At 50.1% G+C, this 26,788-nt stretch overlaps 1 protein-coding gene across 1 annotated transcript; it reads right to left on the bottom strand.

Moving 5' to 3' along the window:
* Nucleotides 1-2,994: 2,994 nt before the first annotated feature.
* Mid1 (calcium-permeable channel component Mid1) lies at nucleotides 2,995-24,799 on the bottom strand. Its single transcript, XM_037233784.1, has 4 exons — nucleotides 24,239-24,799; nucleotides 5,850-6,030; nucleotides 3,186-3,436; nucleotides 2,995-3,021 (listed from the first exon to the last, which is right to left on the bottom strand). The coding sequence occupies exons 1-4, from the start codon at nucleotides 24,764-24,766 to the stop codon at nucleotides 2,995-2,997; spliced, it is 987 nt and encodes a 328-aa protein (XP_037089679.1). The 5' UTR covers nucleotides 24,767-24,799.
* Nucleotides 24,800-26,788: the final 1,989 nt, after the last annotated feature.

The raw sequence follows: 26,788 nt of genomic DNA, 5'->3' as shown, positions 1-26,788 counted from the left end.
GGTCGACGCTCGCGCAGCCGGATGCAGAGTGAGGGGAAACACGCACACGCACGCACGCACACACACATACAAGCACACTCCCAACAAACGTCACCATCGTTACAACCGGCCCCCCAGCACCGATTCCACACGCGGTTAGTGCGCTTGTCACTTTGGCAAACCCCCTTGTGCGCTTGATGATGTTTTATGATAGACAGCAAAACGTAACGTGTAGCGCAATCACGCACCATTACGAAGGACTTCGCAATTTGGCTAAAGGAAATAGAGTCCACAGGAGCTAGGGGTGTAACGAGACTAGGCCACAGACGTCGGCAGCTGACTATGCCTTATGCGCCATCCATATTTTGGGGTGGTTTTCCGCGTGTTCCGGTGCATCACGGCTGAACTTGGAAACCGGTGAGTTAAGTACTGCGCTTTTGACTGGCATTTGACAGAGCGAGTCGGAGAAAGCTTTAAGATCATCGTGGACGACATTGGTGCCTCTGCCAGCATAAAAAACGGCCGGTTTTGAACACCTAGCCGGATAGTGCACAGAAATGGTAGACATATACTTGCTTGGCCACGTCTCAAGCAGTGATAAACTGTGACTGCAATGTTGTGTGGGCAACTCTCGCCTAGAATAGCCGGCTTCACAAGGTGTCTTTGAGCGAGAAGCAGTGCCAGAGACCGGGTAACCGTTATTACGCTGGATGATGATACCATTTGTTGGTGATCCCATGCATCCCCTCGGGGTTTGTCGTCTATGGTGGGTTGTACCAAAAAATGGGCGGGCTCAGTCTACCTCATGCTCTGCAAAAGTCACACTTCGGGCAATGAGTGGTCATGAATAGAGAGGAAGAGAGAAAAAGAGGGATCTATGTATACTTCTTCTGCCATGTCGGCTTTTCTTCCGGTGTGCACGCATACCTAGATCAGATGTTTTTGCCTGCAGCCGCTCATGCGCATAACATGCGGCAATAGCACAACCCATAAGCTAATTTTTCAAAATGAAATTTACGTTATGGATGCCCATCCAGGCAATGCTTGCCGCAGGAATTTAGGAAAATCATGTTGTTACAACCGGCAGTCGACTTGCTTTGGAAACTACGCATATGCTCCGAATGTATGAAAAAGCGAAAACTAGATCAACTGGCGTCCCCGCGTCTGACCGTGACGTCAAGATGGCTCGGAGTGCTGCGGCAATTTGACGTGACAAAACACATCAGTGATTTGCATAGACATCCGATTTATGATGGTAGCCGTGGCGAACGGTGCGTGTCGTTTCCTTGTCGCGAAAAGAATGCATTACGATTACCAAAGTGGATGGCGAGTGCTGCTGTCGGCTTGTGCGCCCGTGTAACACCTCACCATATCCCGGCGAGAAGGGCGTCGGGCCGCTGACGTGGCACCTCACAGTGAAACCATATCCCGGCGAGAAGGGCGTCGGGTCGCTGACGTGGCACCTCCCAGACGAAGTGACTGAACTTTGCATGTACGGCAACCACAGTGCTGGGTCAGACATCCTAGGAATTAGCAGGTGAGAACGGTAGATCGCACATTAATCCACAATGCACCCGAATTTGGGATTTAAGACGCTGCAAGGACGAAGCGTCAGGAAAAGTAAAGAATCTTAGGCAAACCGACCGAGTCCGCGGCCGTCATCGTGTTACATTTCTTTACCTACTGTACGTCACAAGATATCTCTTTCTTCTGGTTTCAGCGTGCAATTTCGAAAAAGCTTTCATTGTTTCGAAACACCTATATGGATAGCCATATCACAACGTTCTTCAACTGTAATTTCCTGGCACAAACATTTTAATCGAATGAAGGAATCATTTTTGTGGTAAGTAATCGCTGGAACTTGCCTAAAGCCCATAACATTGACATAGTCCTAGAAACTTCTTAAATGCTTTCAAACATTGCTCTCGTTAGACTATGCGAATTCAGCTGAGATAAGCGGTGTTCCATTCCCCCATTTGGTGAATTTTTAAAGGTGACACGATTAATCTGATATATGAAAGAAAACAAATTTAGCTAGGCATCTTGGTGATCTCATCCACAGCATGTGCATGCTCGAATAACCTACTGTCCGCGTTGGTATAATTGCTGACAGGGAATCAAGCCATGGTTAACCAAAACACTAGTTCAGAACCTTACACGTAAAGGAAGATAACCTACGAGCTTTTATGGGAACAGCTAATGTTTGACTTCCAAAATAAGGCATGGAAATCAGCGCCAATGGCATAAACAACTAAGGCGTATATAAAGATGCGAGCCGTTTGGGAAACATATAATATTTGACTTCCAAAATGAAGTCTCGAACTCAGCGAAGGTGCCGGTTACGAGTTGAAAGCCATTATGAGAGAGTCATTCTAAAAATGTCGAAGTTGGAGCCCGACGAAGTACAATTTTGCTTACTCTGCCAACGTCAGTAGCGGAGATAGAGACCTCATCCATGCGATCACCACCATTTGGTGGGACCGAAATAATACATCCTGCGGCATCCGCCCTCATCCCGGGATAAACTTCAGGCTATTGCAGCTTAAAACGCGCACAATATAAAACGTTAAGATGCGGCCGCATTAACAACACACCGGCGCGATCACTCGTCCCTGTACCCGTACCACAGACACATGTTGAATGAACCGTAACGAAGTGGAACGTGGTCATGGGACTTGGCCCCTGCAGTGAAGTACCATCACGACCTTCGCCCGCAAGCACGCTCACGGATATTGTTCGTATCACAACACATCCAAGAGTGAACGTTGTATAGGGACGACCCTGGGCCCGGTGCGTCGGGACGTGGGGTCGCGGCACCGCTGACACGCCCAAAGAGGCAACAACAAAACAGACACGAACACGGCGACGCCCACGCGCGCGACGTCCGACGGCCGGCCCGCCGCCTGCCAGCAGGCCACCTCGCATACAAACACCCGGCCGCGGCAGCTGGCGGCACTCGCGCGCCCGCACCCCCCGAATTGGAAGCCTCTACGGTACACGCGCGGCTATGTAACACTACTGCGTGAGCCTTTCGTTCTGGTTCTGTGGCGGCCGGCGGCCGGCACGGCCCACGCGACGGCGGCCAGCAGCGCGGCGACGACGCCGCCGGGCGAGGCCGTCGGCGCCGACGCGGCCGAGCGCGACCGGCCGGCGGCGCGGCCGGCCTCCGTGCGGCGCGCGTGCCGCCGCCGGTGCGCGGCCGCCGCTCTCACTCGCACCTTGTCGGCCGGCGAGTGTCTCTGGAGGACGCTGAGGCGGTGCGAGTCGGGAGGAGGCCACGTGTGGCGCCAGCTGACGCCCGGCGTCGGCTGGCGGTCGGGGCAGGCGGCGCGCGCGCGGCAGTCGCCCGGTCGACACTCGGGCTGCACCGGCTCCAGGCAGCACGAGTCGTAGCAGCAGCCCTCGTCGCCGTACTGGGAGCCCGTCGTGAACGGAACGATGTCGGGAATGTTTGGGTCTGTGGGCGCCAAACAGAGGCGGGTCAGGCCATGTAAGACCACGGGGAGAGGCCCAGTGCCTAGCACAGGACAGAAAGACAACATGGTGGTGCTTCACTGTACATTTAATCTGCATGATGTCGTACAACAATAAGCCTCACGTCAATCAACACGTCAACTGCAGCTCCACCGAAGCCCAACCGGATCCAGCCCGGCATCTAGATAACCCTGTTCCTGGTGTATAGCATTACAACGAAACGTTCCCGTGGAGCCCCAGCGGACCTACGACGCCACGCCCGTAGGTCCTCTCGCGGGAGACGAGCTCTGCCCCGTTCGCAGCGGCCCCCACTCGAGTGGGCCTGCCACATCGATCGAGCGGCCGTGCGGGTCGGGCCGAGCGATGAACTCGTTTCTAATTTCTCGCAGATGGCTGAATCGGCGGCGCCCTGCACAGTGTCCGGAGGTAACAGCGACAGCGCTGTCACTGCCGCCTCTGGACACGTGGGACACGTGGCTCCAGGAGCCGTGCCACTTCCGGTCCTGGGCAGCCGGCCGGAAGCGGTATCCGTTTGATGCCTGAATGTTTGTTTTTACTGCTTTTGCAAATCACTATTCTACAGCGAAGTAGATTACATTTTAAATGCATTACGTAATGCGAATGATGAGTGTGGGCTGTGATTCTCTGCTTTTTTACTAAAAGACAACAATTAGTAGCACGTTGAGCCCAGGAGGACTGTATGGGTTGCTGACATCTAAAGATTTAATCCAAACCCTCAGGATGGATTAATTTTTGGGATCATAGGTCAGTCTAAACAGCACTGGTTGTGTGAGCCCTGACCCCTAGCATCGAATCGTGCAGTTCCAGGTCAATGCTAGAATTCGATAACGACATTCTGACGTGCCGTAATGCTTAGTGCGGTCCACCCTGCCTTCCAACTTCACCTGTCCTTAAGCACGGCCTCTGCTACCGGCCGCAGGCCATGGCTGCCATGCGCAAATAGCGAGCGTCTAAAGCAAAAGGAACCCACCCCGTCACGGGCGGGTAGATGGGAACGTACGCGCTCTAACGAACTGAGCCATCAGGCGGACAATTCAGCCACCGGGACGGAACTGATACGGAGACGGACAAACAGGCTTGACCGCGGTGCCATAGGCCGTAACAACAAAACCCCATTCCATCAGCAGAAACTAGTTTATGCAGGGCAGAGGCACAGGGAGTCAACATTACGTTCGGGGCTACCATTAGGAGGAATAGATGTGTCGTATGATATATGTAATATAATATATCATGTCATGTGTCATGTCATATGATATATCATGTAACAGATGAGCAATAAATGTGTCAGGGCTATCATTGGGAGCAATAGCGATAATGATGATGGCAGCTGAGTTGAAACGATGTTATCACACGCGATATTAAAGAGCTTAGCTTACGCCCATCACAGGGACTTCTCACACGAGCTTTGCATAGACAGATGTTGCCTTGTGATGCAGGCCGATTAACGCCAGTCCCAAGGAATTGATCATAACAAAAAAGGAAAACACAACGAAGGTACCACAAAAACGGCGAAATAGTAATGAGGATCCTGCTATGAAATCAGCCAATCACTTGGCATTTTGAAAATAATTAATAAAAAGTCATAGAAATTAGTATATGCTGGTTGTAAGAAAACTTTCTCGCCGTGTCTCCTCTTGAGTACCCACATTTCCGGAGATCCAAAACCTCGGCTCCATCCGTCACCACTGTGTGAAACGTCAGTGGTCGTCTGTCACGTCTTTCACGGTTCTGGCCGTCCCACCCGTCTAACCCGACTGGTCAAACGTTCTTCTTCAGACTTTTTTGCACGCATTCTTTGCTCCTCATCTCTCATCCTCATCTTTCCCGGCTGGTACACTGCACAGCTGTCGACTTTGTTACGCCTCCCATGTCCCCTGAATTCCTTCCTACCCCATCCTACCTACCCGGCTGGAGGGCCGTGGTAGTCGGTGGACTACCTGTTATGTACTCCTGGACCTCTTCCCCACCCCGCTGTCCCCAGATGGTGTACTATCTGGCTGTGGGTTGTCTGTCATGTCTTCGATGCTCCTGGAGCTTTGACCTTGTCTGTCACGGCTGAGGAACCGTCCGACACGACGCCACCCTGGGTGTCTGACAATACCCCAGAACACCAGGAGCGGACACAGGCAGGGGAGATACGGCGGCTATGGGTCCCCTCCCTTGATAGCTCGGACTGCCAATGGTGTAAATGAAGTGTTTACGTACAAAGGTCGTCCCCAAAAGTTCGGAACAACCCCTCGATCACTCTGCCTGGGTCCGCCCTTGATGAACGCCCCGCCCGCCCGCCCGGTTGGCAGACTGTCCATCTGTGGCCTATCTGCTCCGACTTCTACACCCCGGCTCGCTCGTGCGGGCGCCCTGGCTGGCGGACTTGCCGTCGCAGAAGAAGGCTGGCTCGCCGGCGTACTGGGTGCCGGCCGGGGACCTCTCCGACGGCAGGAAGAACGGGCACACCCGCTGCACGCGCTGGCAATGGCTGCGACAAGGCCGGAGCAGGCGGCCCTCCTCGCTGTGGTACGGGATGTACATGGAGCACAACCAGTCCAGGTACGCCTCCTGCAACGGCGCAGAGACGCGGTCAGCGCCACGGAAGGGGGCAGAGCGGAATGAGACAGCGAATCCCGCGGGAGGACATACATTGCGTGTGGAGTCAGACGAACGATTGAGTGGTGGGATTTCCAGGCGTTTAAGGATTGTTTTTGGGAGCCGAGCCGAGCTATCGTCATAGAGTTAAAATAAAGTGGCAGGGGTCAGGCTACACAGACGCATTGATGTTCCGTCTTTCCGTTCCACCTAACACGGCGTTAAATATATCGTGTTTTCGCATCCCTAAATGTAACTCCCAGAAGAAGGCCAGTGATGGTAGGCCTCTGCAACGCCATCCGATGGAAGTCTCATGAAGAAGGCAATAAAGGGTGAGTACTGGAGATGCCTTTGAAAAACAACTTTCCTCGACTGCGTTTTTGCATCTTGATATATTCCGTCCAGTAACCTAAAGCTTCACTGGGGGCGAAGGCTGGCAGCGGATGAATCTTACTTAAAGCGCTGGAAGATATTTTTCGAATCGAGCAGCGAGGCCCAACACAAACATTCAGCATTTAGTAGTTGACACTTTGCGGCCAACATTCGCAAGTTCATTTTGCTTTGCAACGAGCAATATCACTCCAACAACTGTAATGCAATGTAATGTGATGTAATACATTCAAGCTTTATTAACCCCATGAAAGTTGTGTAGGCACACGTACCGTCTTATGAATTGCGTAGCCAGCTCAACCGCTTAGTTAAGTTTAGGTTACTGTTTAGTTGCTGCCTAACCCTTAAGCTTGACTCAACGCCAATTGAAGGGAAATAAATGTTATCTTTTCAACTCAAATACACGTCGTACCTGCAACACCAGTCCGCAAATGGAAGCTAGGATTCAGAACCGTGCGGCCCAATCGGCTGCATCTATTGTTCATACCAGAGGAAACCTACCAACTACTCAGGAAGAGTATTTCTCAATTTTCAAACCATTTACCTTATCATTTGACCAAGGCAAAATGATGTTGTACTCGATAGATAATTTTCCTGACAGCTTTGCATGATCTCGAAGTCTATTTTTAGTTTCAAAAAACGGAACCCGAAGTATGCACATGGTCGTTTTTTACGCTGACTGATACTACGTTCATAAAATTGTGCTCACGATTCTTCCAACAAGCTTTCATGGGTTAACTTGCCTTTCATTTTTCAGCCACGGGTCCACCACCCGTACGACTGAATGATTGTATTATTGTTTCTCCAGAGGTTAACAGAGCTTTCACGTGCAATCTTCGTATCGCGACCTTCAGGACAGCGCGATTGCTGCTCACCTATTTATGGGCCCACTACTCATCTGTCAGCGTCTGATGCTCTGAAAACTGGATTACAGCGACCGTAAGCTCGGTGGTTGAGTAGCTGTAGTAGTAGTAGGTGGAACGGCTAGTTGGGAAGACACACAGCTTAAGAAATTACCGATGGAACGATACCGATTCGTTCATGCTGGAAGAGCTATTTGTAAAATATTTCCTGGGTACAAAGGTGAGTGTATTATTCCTGTTAGTCGGATGTGAAAGATGATCATGATCAATGATAAGAGCCCTGTGTAGATGGTCCAGACGAATCTGGCTCTATTTGACTTGGTTTAGGCCTTGAACACATGACGATAACGCCTGTCTCTGTTCAGCCCACTGGAGTAAAACGAAATCAGCCACCTGACTGATATCCAGTTATTGTCTGTCGAATGATGTTGACATTCTCAGCCTTGTTATTACTATTTTTTTAAAAGAAGACTTATGATGTACATTGCGTTAGCAGGGTTCTAGAGCGCTCTAGAGCAACGAGTCACACCGCCTTAGAAAAGCGACTAAAATAATGAGCCCACATAAATCGCTCACCGACAAAGCAAAGTCGAAAAACTGTAGTCGCAAACTGTAGATGCGTCACTTCAATGAAAATTGCTAACAGAGATGTCTGGCTCAGTTTTCAGCTGATGTGACCGCCTGTTCTGGTCTATCCTGAGGCAGGCGCAGCGATGTTCAGAGTACTGAAGCGGTGCCACACCTTAACGAAACAACTCATGATGCATGCACACCACACAGAGCGAAAAATTGAACGATGGTAAGGAGGGCACGCATTAGGTCATTCGGGCTGTGAAACTTGTCTATTTCGAAAGCACATTTTTAGACGGTTTAAAGCACTTCTTTTTCCTAGATAAACATCACACCAAAGTGAAGTTAAACCAAACCGCAGCCCACAAGCATTAAGCCATGCTTTCTCCAAATCTGCAACCATAGCATGGCCGACCGAAATTCTCAGTTAATAGCACGATCCGGGGAAAATCCTCTCGAACCTCCGCCACTACGAGACTTCCATCAGATCTTAAGCCCCTCAGTAACCTCGGCAATCAGCCAGCCTCTATCGAACTGGCCTCCGGCCGTCTTAATTATCCGCAGGCATCTGCCGAATGTAGAGTATCACCGTGCCGTGCGTCATCCTCAGGGGTTCAGCGAATGCCAGGCGCACAATCACGTCCCGCCACTCGACCGCGAGCAGTTGTGCCCTCTCCACAGCCTCGAATCGGCGCACAATCTGCGGATATTCGTAAACTCTGTGCGAGTCAGCCCCTTTCTCAAAGCAATGTCACTGAACGGCGTCAGACTTTTCAGATCGGAACGTCAGCTCTTCGCTGCTATCTTGTGTCTGACATCACATCTGCCCACACAGGCCAGGGTTTAGCGCCAGCGCCCGTGTCACCCGCCCGTCTTCCTTATTCTCGCTTTATTCTGCATCCTCGCGACGCCCCACTTGTCCGGGGTTAAGCTGTACGCACCAGCCATGAGTGGGATTAAAACCCCGGCGAGGGCCCGTCAGAGCGCTGAGCACGTGCCCCGCATAAAGATCCCTCCACGGGCTTGGTTTCGGTGGAAGGGCCTCCATATAAATTTGTCCCATCATCATCTATTCTCCTTCGTCCCATAGCCCTGAAATCTTCACTAATGACCGAAGAGGTTAAAATCCCCGCTCCACAAAAAGCTCGTGTTTCATTCGCCTGCATCCATCTCTGTCTCTGTAAGCTCTTTTTTGCACCATTAAAGTATCTTATGGCTCCGTGCATTCTTATATACGTTTAAGGCCTGCTTTGCTTTTATATGTTCTTTTGTGTTTAGTTGGCTTATGTCTTCCTTTAAAAATTCCCTGCACGTCTAGCGGTCGTGGCAAATCAACAATAAACACCTGGACTCTTATATGCCGTTCACACTTATTAGATTGACAAGTTTCAGGCGCAACATTGAAATATTATGCTCCCTTTTTACGAACAAAACAGTTAATGTCAGTTCTTATACGGAGAGAAGTGTTAAACGGTTATAACATTTATGGACTAGTTTGAAATTCAAGCAAGCTGCCTTTGGACATGTCCCTGAGCCCACGTTCAGCTAATGAACTATGTTTCTGTATGACAACCGAGGACCATTTTGTGCGGACATCTCTTAGGTCCCGGGATCTCAAAAAGTGCCTCACTTCATAGTTTGCCTCAAAAACATTCTCTTGGTCTGTGCGACCAAAACAAGTCCCGAAAAAGTTCGCGGGAGAGTCGTCAGCAAGCCAAAAATATGAGAACAATCATACTGCGCTACTTACCAGTACCTCAGCACAATCTGACGCATCTGGTCAGAATTCTGAAGCAGGTAATTAAAAATGATCGATGCATTTGGATAATAAATGTGTGCCAGAATCATTCTATTTTTTGGCATTTCCAAATTTTTGTTTATCCTCATCAGAAAGAATTAGAAACAGAACTGCCACAACCTGTTGAGATTACCTAAGTAACAGAAGCAAAGCGAGCTAAATCGGCAATTTTTCTGAGCTCAGCATAATGTCCAAGAAACCCGACCCTACGTCTCGGAAAATCGGAACACATGAGTGTCTCATACATGTGTGGAAGGTGAAACATGCAGCATGCCAGCAATGACAGCGTGCTTACCAAATTTTAGTCAAATTAGCGTCGCTGTACCATTAGTCTTAGAAGGTTATTTTTCCGCTTTTATTCCATTCTAAAACATTCTGTTCTCACAAATCCGCGGCGACAACTTCAACTTTCTTGAGGCCAGCGACACACCACATCCTCTCACACCACTGCATGAGCGTGCCACAGGGCCTGAGCCCCGCAGAAACGATGAAGAAATGCTGGACAGAAAGCTTGTCCAGCATCCTCATGCTTACGCATTGCAGCTCACGAGGTAAATGCTTATAACAATATTTCTCAAGGACTTCCTGGACGGCAATGAGTCAAAGCATAAAGGTGACAACGGCGCGCTGAAAAAGAAAAGGAGCTTTCAAGTGAAAAGAACTTTTACTTTGTGTCAAAATACCTAAATGCCTTAATCAGGGGCGCAGCCAGGATTTTATCGAGGGAGCTCGGGAGCCCGGAGCTCGGTGGGAAAGCATCAGTGAGTACGCATCACGCCAATTTTTAACTTTCTTTCTGGAGCCCTGTATGGCGAAACACGAAGCATCCAATCCTTCAGAGGGGTCCGAGCCCTGGGCCCCTCACTTGGCTGAGCTCCTGGTCCTAATTCAACACAAAGCTACAGATAGGTAGAATTATTTCTGCGACTACCGGCTTCACCAGCTGCAGAAAAGCCCACATATCTTTCTGCGGGGCACGGAATAGTTCTTGAGCTGACGACGAGCCCACCTGCAGAAGGTGTCGCTTCATGCCAAAATCAATCACATTGGATTTCAATCCCGTGCTAATTGCTTAGGCTTAGACTTTCCTGTGATTCCAGAAACAGGTCAAAGGCATTGACTATGTTGCCGATGACAAATTCAGACAAATTATGTCCCTTAAGAACAACAGATAGACAAGGGTTCTCCCACAAGCCGTGCATTTGAGGGACATCGATGCTTTTAGTCATTTGGACTTCTCTTTCCACGCGACTGTCGTAGACATAAGGTCAAATTGCACACAGTTCGGGTTATATCCCAGTGATCACCGACATATTCTCTCCATGCAAATATCTTTCTTCAAATGTGAGGCGAGTTTTGAAGCTTCAAGTGCGGAGCGAGGTGTGCTGTTAGCATGCGGCCAATATGAAAAACTGGCACTGGAAACGACACAGACAAATGTCGACTGCCGCAAGCGCCACAGACCGCACAGAATCCCCCGGGAGCCAGTCACGGATGTGCCGTGTTATATTACACATTAATGAACCTGTTGCAGGCATCTGAGCCGTGGGTTAGGCGATCGCTTTCCGCGGTTTGCGTTATGTGAGCATGCAGTTACGTGGATGTCATGCGGCCCACATTCGTTAATGACGGAAGTGCGCCGGTAACGCCACAGGGACCCGAGAATGGCGCTGAGATACACCAAGCAGGAAGAAAGGTTGGCATGTCATGCATATGTCATGAAGTGCCAGAATATGTTGTAAAACCTTGTCATGCTGTTGCTTTTCAATGCCAACGAACGGGATGCAGATTTCCTCGACCATGCTGTCCGAGGAAGCGTGCTCAGATCAGCCTGCTGACACCGAATCAGCACGGCCTTAAGATCTTCAGACGATTCACCACGGCTAACCATCGTACAATATTGTTAAGTAGAGGCTCAAGAAGTTGGAGCCATTTCTCCAAGTTAAGTAAAACTTCCACCGACTGGCTCGAAGTTCGGCGCGACCACGTGGAGCTCCCGTCGCCCAGGGCGTGAGCAGGCAGCGGCGTGCGTGGTGGCTCTATCTCTGGTTTCGGCTCTGGCCATGGACCGGGCTTTGCACCTATTTTGGGCCTCAGCCATGGCAAGTTCGGTATCCAGTGACCCTGGGATCCAGATGGATTTGAACTCAAGCAGGGCAGTGGTCCAGTGGTGGCGAGGTCGAGGTGTTGCGTAGGCCACCCGCTGGTACAACTCAGGACTTGTCTTTCACGGCGTCCCAGGTCTAAATATCACCGTCACCACGTGTTGCTCGGCTTTGCGTTTCGAGACTCCAGCGCTATTAGGCTGTGCCGCAGGGCTTTGCTGTACGGCGGATCGTCTACCGGTCGGGAACGGGAATTCACGGGATTAACTGCTTAATGCACAATGTGGTCTGTCGAAGGACCAGAGCGAAAGCTATATATATATATATATATATATATATATATATATATATATATATATACGTACAGGCCTGTTTGTGTGCGTGCATGCTAGACAGCCAGAGGTATCAGATGGGTTACGAAGTGGAGACTTCCTGGAAAATGTGCAAGCCATCTAGTTATTGTTAAAATTTCCAGACCGGTTTGGTACGTTTGCGAACCATACCGTGCATTTTTAAAATGTCAAGCGATTACGTAGTCTGAAATTCAAATATGCATCACACAGACAGCAATGTCGAGCAGTGTACAAAAACATCACACGCCGCCCATGTAATTGTCTAAAACTCGTCAACTCGCAACATCGGTGTGATTTCAAAAACACGTTCATGTTTCCTCCATTCGTAATAAATTGCCATCAATTGTTTCATTTCATTTTTGCGGTAGCATTAATTAACTGAGTACTGCGTACATCAGTTATGTATCAGGTACGTTATTACGTTACTTATACGCTATTCACGTTAAAGCCACGGACGTATAAGCAGTAAAGGAAGCTGAAATTATAGTCCCTCGTGCAACGCGTTGTAAAATATTTACTCACAGGGAAAGCAATAGTGAGCTCCTGCTCCTTTCTCTCTTTCTGTCTCACGCATTCAAAACAGTTTAAGGGAATAATTTGTCGTGGAATATCCAAGGGCCACCGGCTGGACGTTTGCTTAAATATCAGTCAAATACAGGAAGAAACAGGAGCTATCCACGGATCAAAATTATTGCGGACATTTTGACCTATGAGTGCGCCTCTACATGTAACACCATATTCACCACATGCAACGCCATACACAACGTTGAAGTCGGAACAAGTTAACTGGAAGGTTTTCAGCCCGTCCCTCCCCAGACGGAGGCCAGGGAAACGGATCGGGCAGTGCTCGAAATATAAACCAATACTGCATGGGCGATCTCGGCGCCAGTACCGGAACTCAGGAAACACAACATGCGTCGCTCAGTCGTTATTCGTCAGGCTAGCTGCAGTCAGCACACGTTTGCAGCCATCTTGTCTCCACACCATCAGTAATACTTCCGCGTTCGCATACCAAATCATCACGTCGGACATAGAAATCCATTAGCATGGTGCCAACGGATGGACAGGGTGTTGGTTTCCTCACGGGTGAACAAGAGCCTGGTTTTATAAAACCGAGCCGCGAGCATGCACATTCCTCAACTGCAACGCGTAGGCGTGCGGACTGAAAACGGGTCCATTATCTTTGCATATAATTTGCTTGTCATTCACCTAGAGAACATGGCGAAGAACATAGACTGTATGCCTCACAACTTCACACACGGTGCGTTTCACAATTACTCATAGGTTTGCAGGTATGTCCTGCGTTACGCACCATTTTCGTCTACTATCGAAAGAGTAACAGCACCAGTCCACATGCCTGGACTTAGGTAGCAAAGAAGAGACGGCACAACTGGCCTACCACCAAAGCCTTATCATTGTGCAAGCTCTGATGACTCTCAATCGCAGATTACGCCATAACGTTTGAGATTTTTTGTCTGCTTGCGTCAGCGCGCCATCGGTGTTCGGCCCTGACAGCCATCTGATAGATGCTCCTGCCACCTCTCAGTCACGGTCACAGAAGTTCTTCGAAAACCTGCATCTTCATAAAATAAATGGATGTGAATACTGTTTGTGGACATCACTGATTAACATGCAGTTTAACGCGAGGACTAAGACAAGGCATTAGTATCACGGATGAAATAATTGTTCGAAAGAATGAACTGGCCAAAACGTTGTGTACAAACCATCACACAAGACGAGAACGATAGTCCGAACAATTATTCCATCCATGATTCACATGTGTGCGCATAAATGTGCTTGGTTCTGTCTAATAATGTCTGTCGATAAGACAAGCCGCATTTTGCACATCTTTGTCTACGTAATTGTATAGTGTCCTATTGCATTTGAAAGGAGGGGGAATTAAGTTTCGCCGACCTGGGCTAAGCCCCCCCCCCCCCGCCACCTTCACTTGGGCTCTAGCCCCCCCCCCCCCCTCCTTAACTTGAGCTCTGGCTCCAAACAATCACTTGGGCTCTAGCACTCTCACTTTGAAAAGAAGGTGAGCCAAATTCGTAAAGAAATACGTTTGTTGGCTATTTCAACGACAAATTTATTCATTTTCTACTACTCCGTCCTCCACCCATCACATTTTGCAAAGCTACGATCTTGTGTCTACGCCTTGATTTTCTTCAATGCAAAACAGGCCTAAAACCTGACGATTATTTAAATGTAGAGTTAGTACTTATGCAAGGTAGGTTTCAACGCCTAGACGACACGCGACCCGGGCAACACGTGCTCTCCGAGCTTACAAGTCTGCCGTTAGAGACCGACACTGAAGACAAGCGCGACATAGCGGGAGTCCGAGCAGGACCAAAGCTGTATTCCTCGCTGGGAGGTGAGCAGAAGCCTGACGCCATTCCTACAAAGAGCATAATTTTGATGGAGGCCACTCAAATTACATTGTCGGATGGGGATGGGGATGGGTATGGGGATGGGGATAAGGATGGGAAATGTCACGTCCACTGCGCGATAGTAAACTTGTCTACTGAAGATGTCGGTGCAGGGAGACGAGGTGCTATAGAAATGGTGGCGTGTCACTTCGTGGTGGGAACGTGAAAGAAGTGTCACGTGACATTGACGCGTCTTGTTATACTGCAGTTGTGCGAACTTAACTGGTTGTTGTAATCAGTGTAATCAAATCTTAGCCCTCCAAGTGAGTCAAATCCATGGGGAATTCACAGATTTCAAGGGGGTAGATCGTGTGTGCCAGTCAGGTTCCAACACCAGACGTTTTTATTGTAGTAAACAACAAAATGTCTCAGATTTACTTTGACCCTAAAATCTGCCTCTGGACCAGGTTGTGATGCAACCACTGACATTCGCTGAGTTTAAGACCACTCACACACAACTAAGCATGGCTACCTGTTGCTAAATTCTTATGATAGGATGTGAAATCCAGGCTGCTTTATCCACCGTCTAGTAAAATACTGTGATATATGAGCTTATGCAAACGCCGTAGCACATGTTATGGCCGTGGATTCAAACAACCTGAGTCAGCAAAAAACAACTAGAATAAGAATAAACACATGCAAGTCTAGGCAGGGCCGCAACTGGACAGGTGTAATTATCGCATTCATAGACACCGGACACGCCAGTTGCCACGCGTCAGCCTTTTCCTGACCGCGCCTCCTCTGCACACGATACATAGACGTGTTTTATCACATGAATAAGACATGGTGACATGCATCACGGTTCATGAGCTACCTGCCACTTTGTACTGTTCTCATAAAAAATTCAAGCGTTCCACGAACTGCCAAGCTGCTTGACGTTTCGAGCCCCGACTGCAGCCAGCAGCCTGACTTCCTGTTAAGGCTGCTTGCAAAATGAACTGCTGGAAACATCGGAAACTGCATAGGTGGATTCCAGATTAGTGAGGTTTTGTGTTGCCCTGTGATGACTCTGACCTCAAAGTCACCTTTACAAAATATTCAGCAAGGTTGTTTTAAAAGATATAGTATAGTTGGGTACGGAGCCGGGTTCAATGTTAATGCAACGGTTTCAAAATGATGGTCTTGCACTTGGATGGACTTACATAACAATGTTCATGTAAGCAAAGTGCTTATACTGATGACAAGTCGGCCTCGACGACATCTAAAAGTCCGCTGGATGGGTTTCGACCGGCGATTTTTAGCACGAAAGCTTAGTAATCACGCCATGCTTTTGTTTGCACGCAACATCAAAAATGTGGAGGGCAAACGTTAGATAAGTGGGATGCTTGCTTCGTTTTAACATGGCAAGCCTTACGAGGAGCGTGCGAGGTGTTTTTTAGATCAGTTGTGGTCGCAGGATCATGACAATGGGAAGGGGAGATGAAAATATATTTGACATCGAGCAAAGCGCCGAAACCACGGCAGTACCGAATGCCGCCTACCTCATGTTGCTGGTAGATGTACGAAATGCGAAGCTGGGAGGAGGATACATTCCTGATACAAGCTGGAGACGCGCACAAATCTTGAAAAATGCCGCCCTTTCCCAATATTATTGTACTTAGAAACAACCTCGCACTTGTTGCATTATCATCTGCAACATTTAAATTCTACTGGCATGTCATGGCCGCCATGATTTTAAGACGGCGTGTTTCAAACAGCTCAGATTGAAATATGATCCATTATGCCCACAATACTTGCCGGAATATAATTTACTTAGTTTAGTTCAGTAACTTTATTTGAGTTATTAAAGCATATCGAGTTATGTTATCAAATTAAGTCAGAGCCGTTTCGACTCGATGGATTTCTGAGATTTCAGGGCTTCCTGTCTGTTCAGTGACATGATGACCTCCCGGTTCTCTGGAGCCTTCTCACCTGAGGTGAGCAGGGCCTGGTCAGGAAGGGTGGTCATCAAGGCAAGCCAACGGACGCGGATTGGGTAGCGCAATGCGCAGCGCCCCTTTGCCTGGAGGAGCACTACGCGCGGTCTGCGTCGGGCGAATGGGAGTGGAGTGCCGGTAGCTGCAGTGGTTAACGCGTCTGCGTTAACCACGTTAACCATGACGGGACGCGTCGGGCGAATGCAAAGCTGGTATCGCGGGTGTCTGCGCATGAAGCAGCGCATCGAGTCAATAAAGGTTGGTTGCCCGTAAGCATGGCAGTCAAAAACCCTGAGTGTGCATTAAGTGCCTCTCGAGGGAGATTGTGAGTGTGATGCAGCGTATTCAGCAACGGCAGAGTCGTCTGGATTCGCCGGAGGACAGCGTGCTCGTGGTACGTGTTTTCGATCTCCGGGACAGTGATAATAATAAACGGGAACCGAAAGCGAAGGCTTGCATCAATATCTTTAAATCCGGTACCCGTTCCGATACAAAACAAGCTTTGCACTTTTCTAGGCTGGTAGCCATACATTTGACCGCCACGGAAAAGCCGGCTCTTGCTGATACAGCGCCAGCCTATTTAAAGGAAATATTGCTTCGCTTTCTATGGGACCTCCGGTTCTTGGTACACCGTTTGATAAATAATTTTGGACTGGGACGTACTCAGAGAGGGCCTGAGCGGGGCAGGGGCAATGGGGTTATTTATCCCCTGAGTCAAGAGATGTACACTAAATGATAAGCCTTTCGCAGGAACTTGGTTCAAGTTCGCATGACTTTGGAAAATTCTAACACATACCAACAAACCAACATTTCCTTTCTCCCGTGGGAAGTGACGGCCACGCGTGCCTGTTTTTAAACGGCATAAATCATGTTGGTTTGGATAAGGGCCCTTTCGGCCACTAATGACAATGCCAGGATTTCGGCGCGAGGGAGAGTCGATAGTGTCGTGTCGGGACCATATGCACTTGGGGATGCTCCGCCGAGACCTAGCCCTCACCGGACTGGGCCCGCGCATGCCTCCAGGATGCGCACGGGCGCTCGGACCCGGTCTGGAACACTTGCAGAGAGCGTTCCACATTTGTTTGGGGGTTTGAGCTGAATTAGCCGTCTTGAAGATCAGCTGGTGCAGTTTAAAGCCCTGTCCTCCTTAACACCTCAGCCCATCTAGATCCTGAGCTACACGCCCCCAAACATGTGCGGACTTTTTCGTGTATACTTTTTCAAGGTCATCTAGGCATCCATGACGTCATACCAGCATTATTCAAATCTTGTCATTCCCAATGGTTATACCATGACGATCAAGGCCAAGAAAAACATGATTGTGTTGAGCAGTTCAAAGTTGGCGTTAGTGACCACGATTTCCAAATATAACGGCCGTCAACTGACTCAATCAATGTTGTTTAAGGCACGATGATGCAATCATATAATGACGTGGTGAGGAGCATAGTTAATACATTTCTTTTTGTCTAGAGCAATTTTTTTACTTGAAAGGGTACAAATATTCACAACCGAGCTTATTTCATTATATTAGATGATGCTCGTTTCAATATCTTCAAATGTGAAACGTTCCATTCAATCCCACTTATGGCTGGGCATGTAGCTCGCCCCGGATACAAGGGGCGCTGCAAAACGCGGGATGCAGCGGGAATGGGCAAAGAGGGCCGGATGACATGACTGTCCACCACCATTTCGCTTCTAGTCATTCCGAAGACATCAATGGTCTCCTTTAGGAAACAACTGCTCCAGAGCAGATTGAATATGCTCGGGGTCGGCAAAGTTTTACGATCTTTAAAGCGTTTTTCCCAGGCATAGGCAGGCCATCTGACTGAAAATTGTTTTGAAATGTTTCCTGCACGCTGGAAATCCTTGGCGCAGATGTAACACAACTGTTTTCATCACTTTGTTCCGAACACCTTGCATGAGCGACTTCCTGTTCAGGGTTATTGCTAAGCGAAGCTTGCTGCGTGTTTCCTGAACCCACCACACCCGTAGCGCCGGTCAGTCCACTGGACAATTTTCCCTCCGCCCTTTCGGTCATACTGGACTGCAGAGAGGCTTATGTGCCACACAATGCTGCGGCACGGCCGCCCTGGGCCTGGATTGACTCTTGTTGGCCAGTTGCCAGCTGAGCTTTCTAAGGACTATCCAGGCAGTGCATTCGCTTCGGTACTCGTGCCCATTTCCGCTGGAATATTGCCATCTCAGGTAGTAGAAATAGTGATGGGGGAACAAATTACAAAAATGGATACGTTTAATACCAGTTACGGGACGATTTGTTGACTGTGTTCTAAAAAATGGCATGACCTTGGGTTCCCTTGGATCTTACTCCACAAAAAATATAGTTTTTAGTGACCCTTTTTCCATTTGAATAACCTCTCGATTTCCTGGTCTATCGCAAGCGTTCATCGCACGGCTATTGATATCGCCGTGATCTCTTGGTAGTAAGTGTGGTGTGTTCATCTGGTGGTGTGGTGGTGGGATGGCACGGCTGCGTGACGGAAAGCGACGGTTCGGTTGAGCCGAAATATGGTCTCATGACGGTATGGTGGCACCACGCATGGTTGTGCGTCGGTGTGATTGTAGGATGGTCTGGAGATATGACGGTGAGATTGTGGAATGGTCTGGCGATATGAAGGCGAGATTGTGGGTCGGTCTGGCGATGTGACGGTGTGGTTGTCTGACGATGTGATAACGCAACGATTTGACTGAATTTGTGGTAACGTGAGACGGTGTGGTTGTGTAACAGTGTCGGGATGTGACGGTGTGTCTCAGTGACGGTTTTTAATTATGTCTTGGCTGCGTGGCGGTCTGGTGATATAGCGATGTGGTTTCATGACGGCGTTGTGGAGCGTGGTATAACCAGGAGCGTCCCTTTAAGGAGATAAGGCACGTAAAGGTAGTTTGGTGATAGTTGAGCAAAAAAGTGCGGTGTGCTATCCACATTTATTTGTGATCTTTCTCTTCCTTTTATGGCAAGTTACTCCTGTCGCTGAAGCAACACGGCAGAGTTTTGGGCTTAACACGGTCAAAGTGAAAAACAAGTACAGCATAGTGCTACCTCCACATGACAGCGTCAATGAAGTGTCAATGCATTAGATGTTTAGGTCCTATTGCTGTTGAAAAGTCATGGAGGGGTTAAGCTGACTTTTTAACTCTACAAAAAAATACCAATTAGAAGATCTCGTCCAATGCCTCCACCCTCCGTCCAAAATAGTCGACAGGTCTGGCTGAAGCCCCATTCCGGTTTTTCAGTCACCTCTCGGGCCACTCAACTTACCAAAATGCGATTTTGGCTAGCTGAGTGTGGAACCTTGGTACGCGCGGTCAACAGCTTTCAGCTTCCTCGATCCCCACATATCATATCGATGGTTGATGGTCGCGCTTCAAAAGATGAGCCGGAAATATGAAAAGTCGGTGCTCTGCGACGCATTTTCTACCACGAATTTGAACAAGTTTCATATAAAGCAGATTTGAAGGCCCAAAACGGTCATACATTGAACATTTTCCATGCTCACAGCACTTGCAAAAGTGACTTGAGGCTGAGACCACACCGAGCTTAACCATAAATCCACGGCAGCTTAGCTCAAACCACCCATAATCTTGAGCCAATAACTCTGCAGTGTTAATATTAACACTGTGAGCGTCACCAAAGACCACATTCATGCAAGCACAAGCTTCGAAAATTTCCGAAGTAACTTGTGACCTTCAACCATTCCTTAAGAGGTCTGAGATTTTTCGAGGAGCAATGATTTAATCGGTCTGTAGGCAACTGTAAGGACGAGATCATCAAGTTAACGTCAAAGAGGTTAAAACATGTCATGGAGTGACCTCAGGTCACCTAAGACCACTCACAGTAAACACAAAAGTGGTGATATTTCTGACATCAGCTAGTTCTGCGGCCTCCGCGGACATGCGAAACGCCACGTGAAGACCGCAAAAACACAACCTGACAACGTTTAAGTCGACCTAACAAGCTCTTCATTTGATGCAATTTGAAAGCACCAGAGTGAAAGCTTTGATCACGTACATCACGCTCCAGCCAATTATGGTCGTTTTGTTACACTACATCAGCTATGGAATCTCCGGTTGTACTTCCACGCTGCGAGAAGTGACCAAAAACGGCGAAATAGTCGAAGTTTGACGACTTTGAATCTTCACATGACGCCCCTGGTGTGGCATGGAAGACATGGACCTAATACCCCTCCGAACTCTTTCTCAGCTAGTACCACCGCCCTTGGGTATGGTGCTACGACGGCGAGGTGGTGTGATTGTGTGGTGAGTGGTGCAACCTTTCAAAACCCACGGAGGGAGACCACACACACAGGACACCTCCAGTCCATCCTCTTGGCAGAAAACCACTGTTCAAGTTCAGGAGACACGAAGGCTCCAGTACGTAAAACTGGTCCGCATTAAATGGGAAAACCGTGTAATGGGCGGTTGGCGTGTGCGATCATCTGACGGCTTAGCGCCACGGTGGCGTGCCGGCGGGGTTACGTGGCTGTCTGACGCGCTAGTACGGTGGCGGCCCCGGGGGGACAGTGCTAAGCGGACCCGTGTTGTGCTTTGTGCGTTGGAAGGCAGGGCGACGTTTCAGGTAACAAAGGTACAAATTTCCAATGACCATTTTTATTTTGTCGCAGTCTATGGACAAGTTTTCGTCCCAATGTCATGGCATGTCGTCTATAGCACGCGCAGCACAAAACCAGCGGGCCTGGCTGCGATGTCAGACCATCGCCCGACAGAGGATTCGAAGTTGTCATTTGGCCTACGCTTGTCCATCTCGGGACATATATCTGGGCTAGAAAACGGTATGAGCAACTGCGTGGAATCTGAGAAATTCAAAATCCTTAATATTTCAGGGTTGTTTGTAATCTTATGACAATTTGTCACCAAATGTCTGCGATTCGAGTTAGCCGGATGTGTCGTTTATTTTCTCTAGGCCTTTTATCAACCTGCATCCAGCCTTTGTTTCGGAGACCATCCAGTTGCACCCGCTTAACCAGAAGAAATAAAAAAAGTTCGTCACTGTCGAGTTTCGAGCCGTGGCTGTTTTTTTTTTTGCTTAAATTTGTTGTACGCACATAAACACCAGGCAAAAGGTGACGGCAGAACGATGGTACGGCCACAGCCGCTCTGCCAACGGATAGAAAGGATATATTTGATCGTTAGCATTTTATTACAGCGATGAAATGAAGCCGCTCTCACACAGACGTTGCGTCGGTGAGATTTCGGAAAATGGATGAGCGGCTCACAAATAAATGATTGCATTACCCAACCCTGGTTACAAGCGGGGCAGGATGAATTTGTCTTAACGTCAGCCAAGCGAGAATGTTGTACCATCCAGCCTGGCCACTCACACCTTGGGAAAGTTTAAACCTGTGGCATAACCATTCGCACCAGTCGCGCAATTACACAAGAAGCATAGCAAAAATGCATCGCAGTTTAAAAGTGCTGCAATATTATTACGACATTTGCAAGGTGACCTTTGTCCTTTGATCTGGCGGGACCTTCTTGTGACATTGCAACACCACCACAACGCTCCACCACCACCACATTCAAGTAACGTCACAAACGAAGCGTTTCTAAAAATGGGGAGTTGTTAGAGAAAAGTGGAAACCGATACGAGACCAACACAGTTTGACGCAGGAAAGAACAGATAATCATGCAGAAAAATTTGCACCTAAGCATGAAGCCAGGGTAGCTAACAGGCTCAAATGTCAATTTGGGTGATTTTTGGTCACTGGTGGTAAGTCCGGCAAACAAAGCATATGTACACACACACACACACACATATGAATAAATAAATATATAGCATATATACATATATATATATATATTATATATATATATTTTATATATAATATATACTATATTATATTCTCTCTCTATCTCTCCTTCTCTTATCTCTCCCTCTCTCTCTCTCTCTCCTCTCCTCTCTCTCTCGCCTCTCTCTATCTCTCTCTCTCTCTCTTCCTCTCTCTCTCTCCTCCTCCTCTCTCTCTCTCTCCTCTCCTCTCTCTCTCTATCTCTCTCTCTCTCTCTCTCCTCTCTCTCTCTTCTCTCCTCCCTCTCTCTCTCTCTCCTCATCTATCCTCTCACAATCCCCTTCAAATCATCTAAACGACTCACAGTCCGTCGCAACCGAGGGGGAACGGTCCCATCCATCCGTCGAGAGGCCTGGTCGTCTTTTATAAAGTTTCGTAGCGTAAACCGAAAATATTTTCGCTGTCAAAAACATTAGTGACTCCTAAGGTATCGCGTGTTAGACATTTCTTATGTGTTGCAGCAAGACGGTATAGCAGCTTGCGAAAAAGTAGCGAGGCAGCGAGCCGTCGCGGCCACAAGACAGTGGCGGTGCAGGGATTCGACCATGTGGGGTGCGCCTGGTCGGGTGCCAGAGCGCGGTACGGAGTGAAGCAGGGTGAGCTGGCGGAAGAGGAGCTGCCCGCGGTGATGTAGCAGTGTAAGAACCTTCAGAGAGGACGCCAGCAGAGCCAGAGTTGCGGGATGCAGCAGTTTGGGGTGTAGGATAAATAGAGTGGCTGTCGGCGGTGTAATGACGCGGCGGAGAGCTTGCCTGCGCTGCAGGGGTGCGGCAGTGCGAGGATTCAGTGGCGCAATGACCGCCAGCGGTGCGGGGTGCGGCAGCGCCGGGGTGCAGCGGCAGGAGCTGCCGGCCGTGCGGGGGTGCAGCAGCGCGGGGGTGCGGCGGCAGGGACCGCCAGCGGTGCGGGGTGCGGCAGCGCGGAGTGAAACAGCGGCATAGCCCGCCCGGCCGTGCGGGGGTGCAGCAGAGAGCGGGTGCTGCGGAAAGGGACCGCCAGGGTGCGGGGTGCGGCGGCGCCGGGGTGCAGCGGCAGAGCCCGCCGGCGTGCGGGGTGCGGCAGCGCCGGGGTGCAGCGGCAGGAGCTGCCGGCCGTGCGGGGGTGCAGCAGCGCGGGGGTGCGGCGGCAGGGACCGCCAGCGGTGCGGGGTGCGGCAGCGCCGGGGTGCAGCGGCAGAGCCCGCCGGCCGTGCGGGGGTGCAGCAGCGCGGGGGTGCGGCGGCCGCCGGCGGTGCGGTGACCGCCCGCGGGCCGGCTGGGCGACGCGTCAATCAATAACGCCAGCCGCTCTGCCCGTCGGCGGCTCCTGGCGGCCGGCCGCGCGCCGCTCTGCCTCGTCGCGACCTCGGGGCACAAATTGCAACAGCCAGCTCCCCGGTCGTCATCGGTTCGGGCCACTCAAAGCGACGCCACGGCCGTCGGACGGCGGCGCGCGAGGGGCCGTCTGACACGCGGACGAGGCGTTTGGGAGTTTTACGACCGGCGGCCGCACCGGGTTGGGTGAATTTGATACAAATGCATTCCGATCCGGCCGTTTCCCCGCGGGATTAGTCCCGGATTAAGAGGAGAAAAAGGTTGGATGGGCAGTTTTGCGGGTATAAACTGGATTGGAAAGTCTCAGAGTTGATTGATTTCTTTGGGCTGCGACGACGCGTCACCTAAAACCAAAATTGGGCAAGCAAAACCAAATTCGGAACGACAAACTTTTCACAATGAATTACCGGGTCTTGGAAGCAAATAACGAGGTAACGCAATCAATGGTATAGAGACAAAACACTGCGATAACATGAACGAAATGACTGCAAAGGACACTGAGGTAGTGGCACCGTGCCCGATAAGCAGCCCTTTTTCCCATTTTACTCGGAACAAGAAACATTTATAAAGGAAACATGACCATGTACACAAACATGCTCAAAGTTCATCATTGGCTTACCTTACACTGGGAGCAGTTATAAATCACGGAGTAGCGGTCTCCACAGTCGAGTCGGTCTATAATATTTTCAAAATTGGTGTACATTATACCCACTTGCCTATCAAGCGTCTCCAAGTAGTCTATATGCCCACGAAAGCTGTTCTCCAAACAACTGGAGAGTTTACGAACGGTGCTGTTCAACGAATGCCATAAATTGATTTTATAACAATAAGCCAGCCGGTGTTCTCGTATCTTCTGCAGCCACGAGCACTCCTGCGACGCGTTGTAGGTTTGTTCACTTTGGCAACGACCCCCACTGGCGGAAAGGCACTGGGTTAGGCTGGGCTTGGCTGCGACGTCTGTCATGCTGGCAGGAGCCGACGGCACCGCGCGGGGCGCGCTGGCCGCCGCCTCCGAGCTGGAGACTCCGAAGTTGTTGGTCAGGATGATTGTGAAGAGGAGCAGAGAGGCGAGGCAGCGACGCCAGCGCTGCGACAGGTCGCGCAGCTGAGCGTCAAGCCTCGCCGACGGTCGCCAGGTCGCGGTCATGGCGGGCGGGCGCGGTCCACATCAGAGGCACCACCGCCGCCGCGGGCTCGGACCGCGCCGGCCCGGCCCCGAGACGCGCCGCACTGCCGCCGCGCCCGGCCACATCGCTTCGCGCCCACTGCCGATCACTTCAGACTGCGGCCATCTTGGATCGCGGCAGAATTTTCGACGCGAGGTGGCAGCACGGGCGCAAAGTAAACGGAGGAGCGCCCGGCCGGCCGGCGCGGCTCTGGATCGACTGGGGGAGGGCGGCGCGCGCAGACGGCGCGCGGTGCCAGCTGGGGCGGGGTTTATTCGCCGGCCGCCGCCGACCCCAGCGGCGTCATACGCTCGTCCGTCGGCGGACGGCGAGTTGATGACTCGTTAGGGAATCTTTCACGGGTGATTTCCCGTCAGTAATAGGTGGCGCGGCGGTGGAGCCGGTCGCCCGGACCGGGGTGCCTCCGGGGCGCAGGCCGCAGCGGCGCGGGGGCGGGGCGGGGTTGCCGAACCGCCGCGATCAAACGACGGCGAATGACGGCGTGGCAGGCTGATTTACGCTGCATGTTGACACTGCTGTTGACTGCAACAGCATCATTATCGGTCGCGTGGTGACATGAACAGGCCCAGTCCGGCGCGAGCGAGATTGCGCTGCTCTGCAGTGGAGAGCGACACCGACAACTCATGAGAGAGTCGCAACACAATTGAGCCGAAATGAGTTGCGTAGTCCGGCGCAACTGATCGTGTGGTATTATACTTTTTGGTGCTCTTCCAGTAGGCTGCAGATTATATTTTTGTAATGTGGCCAATAGGCCAGCGTGTAATTACTCCCAATTGGGGGTGCAATACGGCAATTAAGCATCTATTGTAAATGACTTACTACTTATTTTTTGTTTCTCATCAAGGGTTTCGTGATTTTGAGTCATCGGTTTCAATTAATGGCACATGTCCGAACGTGAATACGTGGTTTGCTTATGATCCTTGTCGGGATCCTTAGCAACTATTACAATTCGCAGATGACAAAACAAAGTCGGAAGGGTCACACTATGAAAGGAAAATAGTCTTTCGTACTCGTATTCACCGTGGGAGTGGGGCGGGGCACAGCGTAGGCAAAATGAATGGGTCTAATAAGACAAGTGGCCAAGTAATCGGGCAGAAATAAGAAAAGTAAAAGTTAGCGAACGCAGTCAGGATCTCACCGGTCGACATAAACGTTTGAAGGCCTGGTGTGGCCCGCAACGAATTGGTGCTTGGCCTGAATGCGGTTCGTGAACCACATTTGGAAGGGGAGCACATCTGGCAAGAAGGTAATTATCTCACACACAGGGCAGCCGTCGCCACCGGCTTTACCCGCGAGGCGGACTTAAGTCTCCATTCGCCCGCGGCGTTTCCTCGTCTGCGCCCATGAAGGCCGAGCGGCATGGTGCACGTCCTCGCGAGCGGCAGAGGTCGTGCCCCGGGAGGTGGGGAGGGGAAGTCGTGGATCGCACCGCCGGCTTCGGAACATCGTCCCCAGCGAAAGCTGGCAGCGTGAACTGGTAAGCAGAGCACATGCCAAGAATTTAGTAGACATACTGGTGAAAAGTGCGCTCTTGAAGGGAGGGCTCTACATATGATTTTGCCCTGAAATGACCATTTTGAAGACTATTTCGCGTTGTTCACAGCCTGCCATTCTTAAGACCCAAACCCCTCTAGTTTCTGAGCTACACGCATGCAAAGATGTGCAAGTTTTTCCGGAGACTATTTCAAGGTCGCCCAGGCATCCATGACGCAAGAACAGCGTTATTCGAATCATGTCATTTCATTGATCATGCGGCGATCAAGGCAAATAGAAATATGATTGTCGATTCGTTCATATCTGGTGTTCGCGAGCACGATTTCCAGGTATAACGGCCGTCTACTGGCTCGCAATCAATGTTGTGCAGGCTACGATGGCGTAGTGAAAAAAGGACGTACTGAGGAGCACATCTGTTCGACAGAAAAATTATGTTGTCTAGAGCAGCCTTTTCCACTTTTAAGCACACAAATAGCTACAAGTGAGCT

Source organism: Pollicipes pollicipes, unplaced genomic scaffold (genome assembly GCF_011947565.3).
Source record: "Pollicipes pollicipes isolate AB1234 unplaced genomic scaffold, Ppol_2.1 Scaffold_7231;HRSCAF=8579_pilon_pilon_pilon, whole genome shotgun sequence".
Taxonomy (NCBI): domain Eukaryota; kingdom Metazoa; phylum Arthropoda; class Thecostraca; order Pollicipedomorpha; family Pollicipedidae; genus Pollicipes; species Pollicipes pollicipes.
Note: the sequence above shows the minus strand (reverse complement) of the source record. Positions and strands in the feature narration are given on the sequence as shown.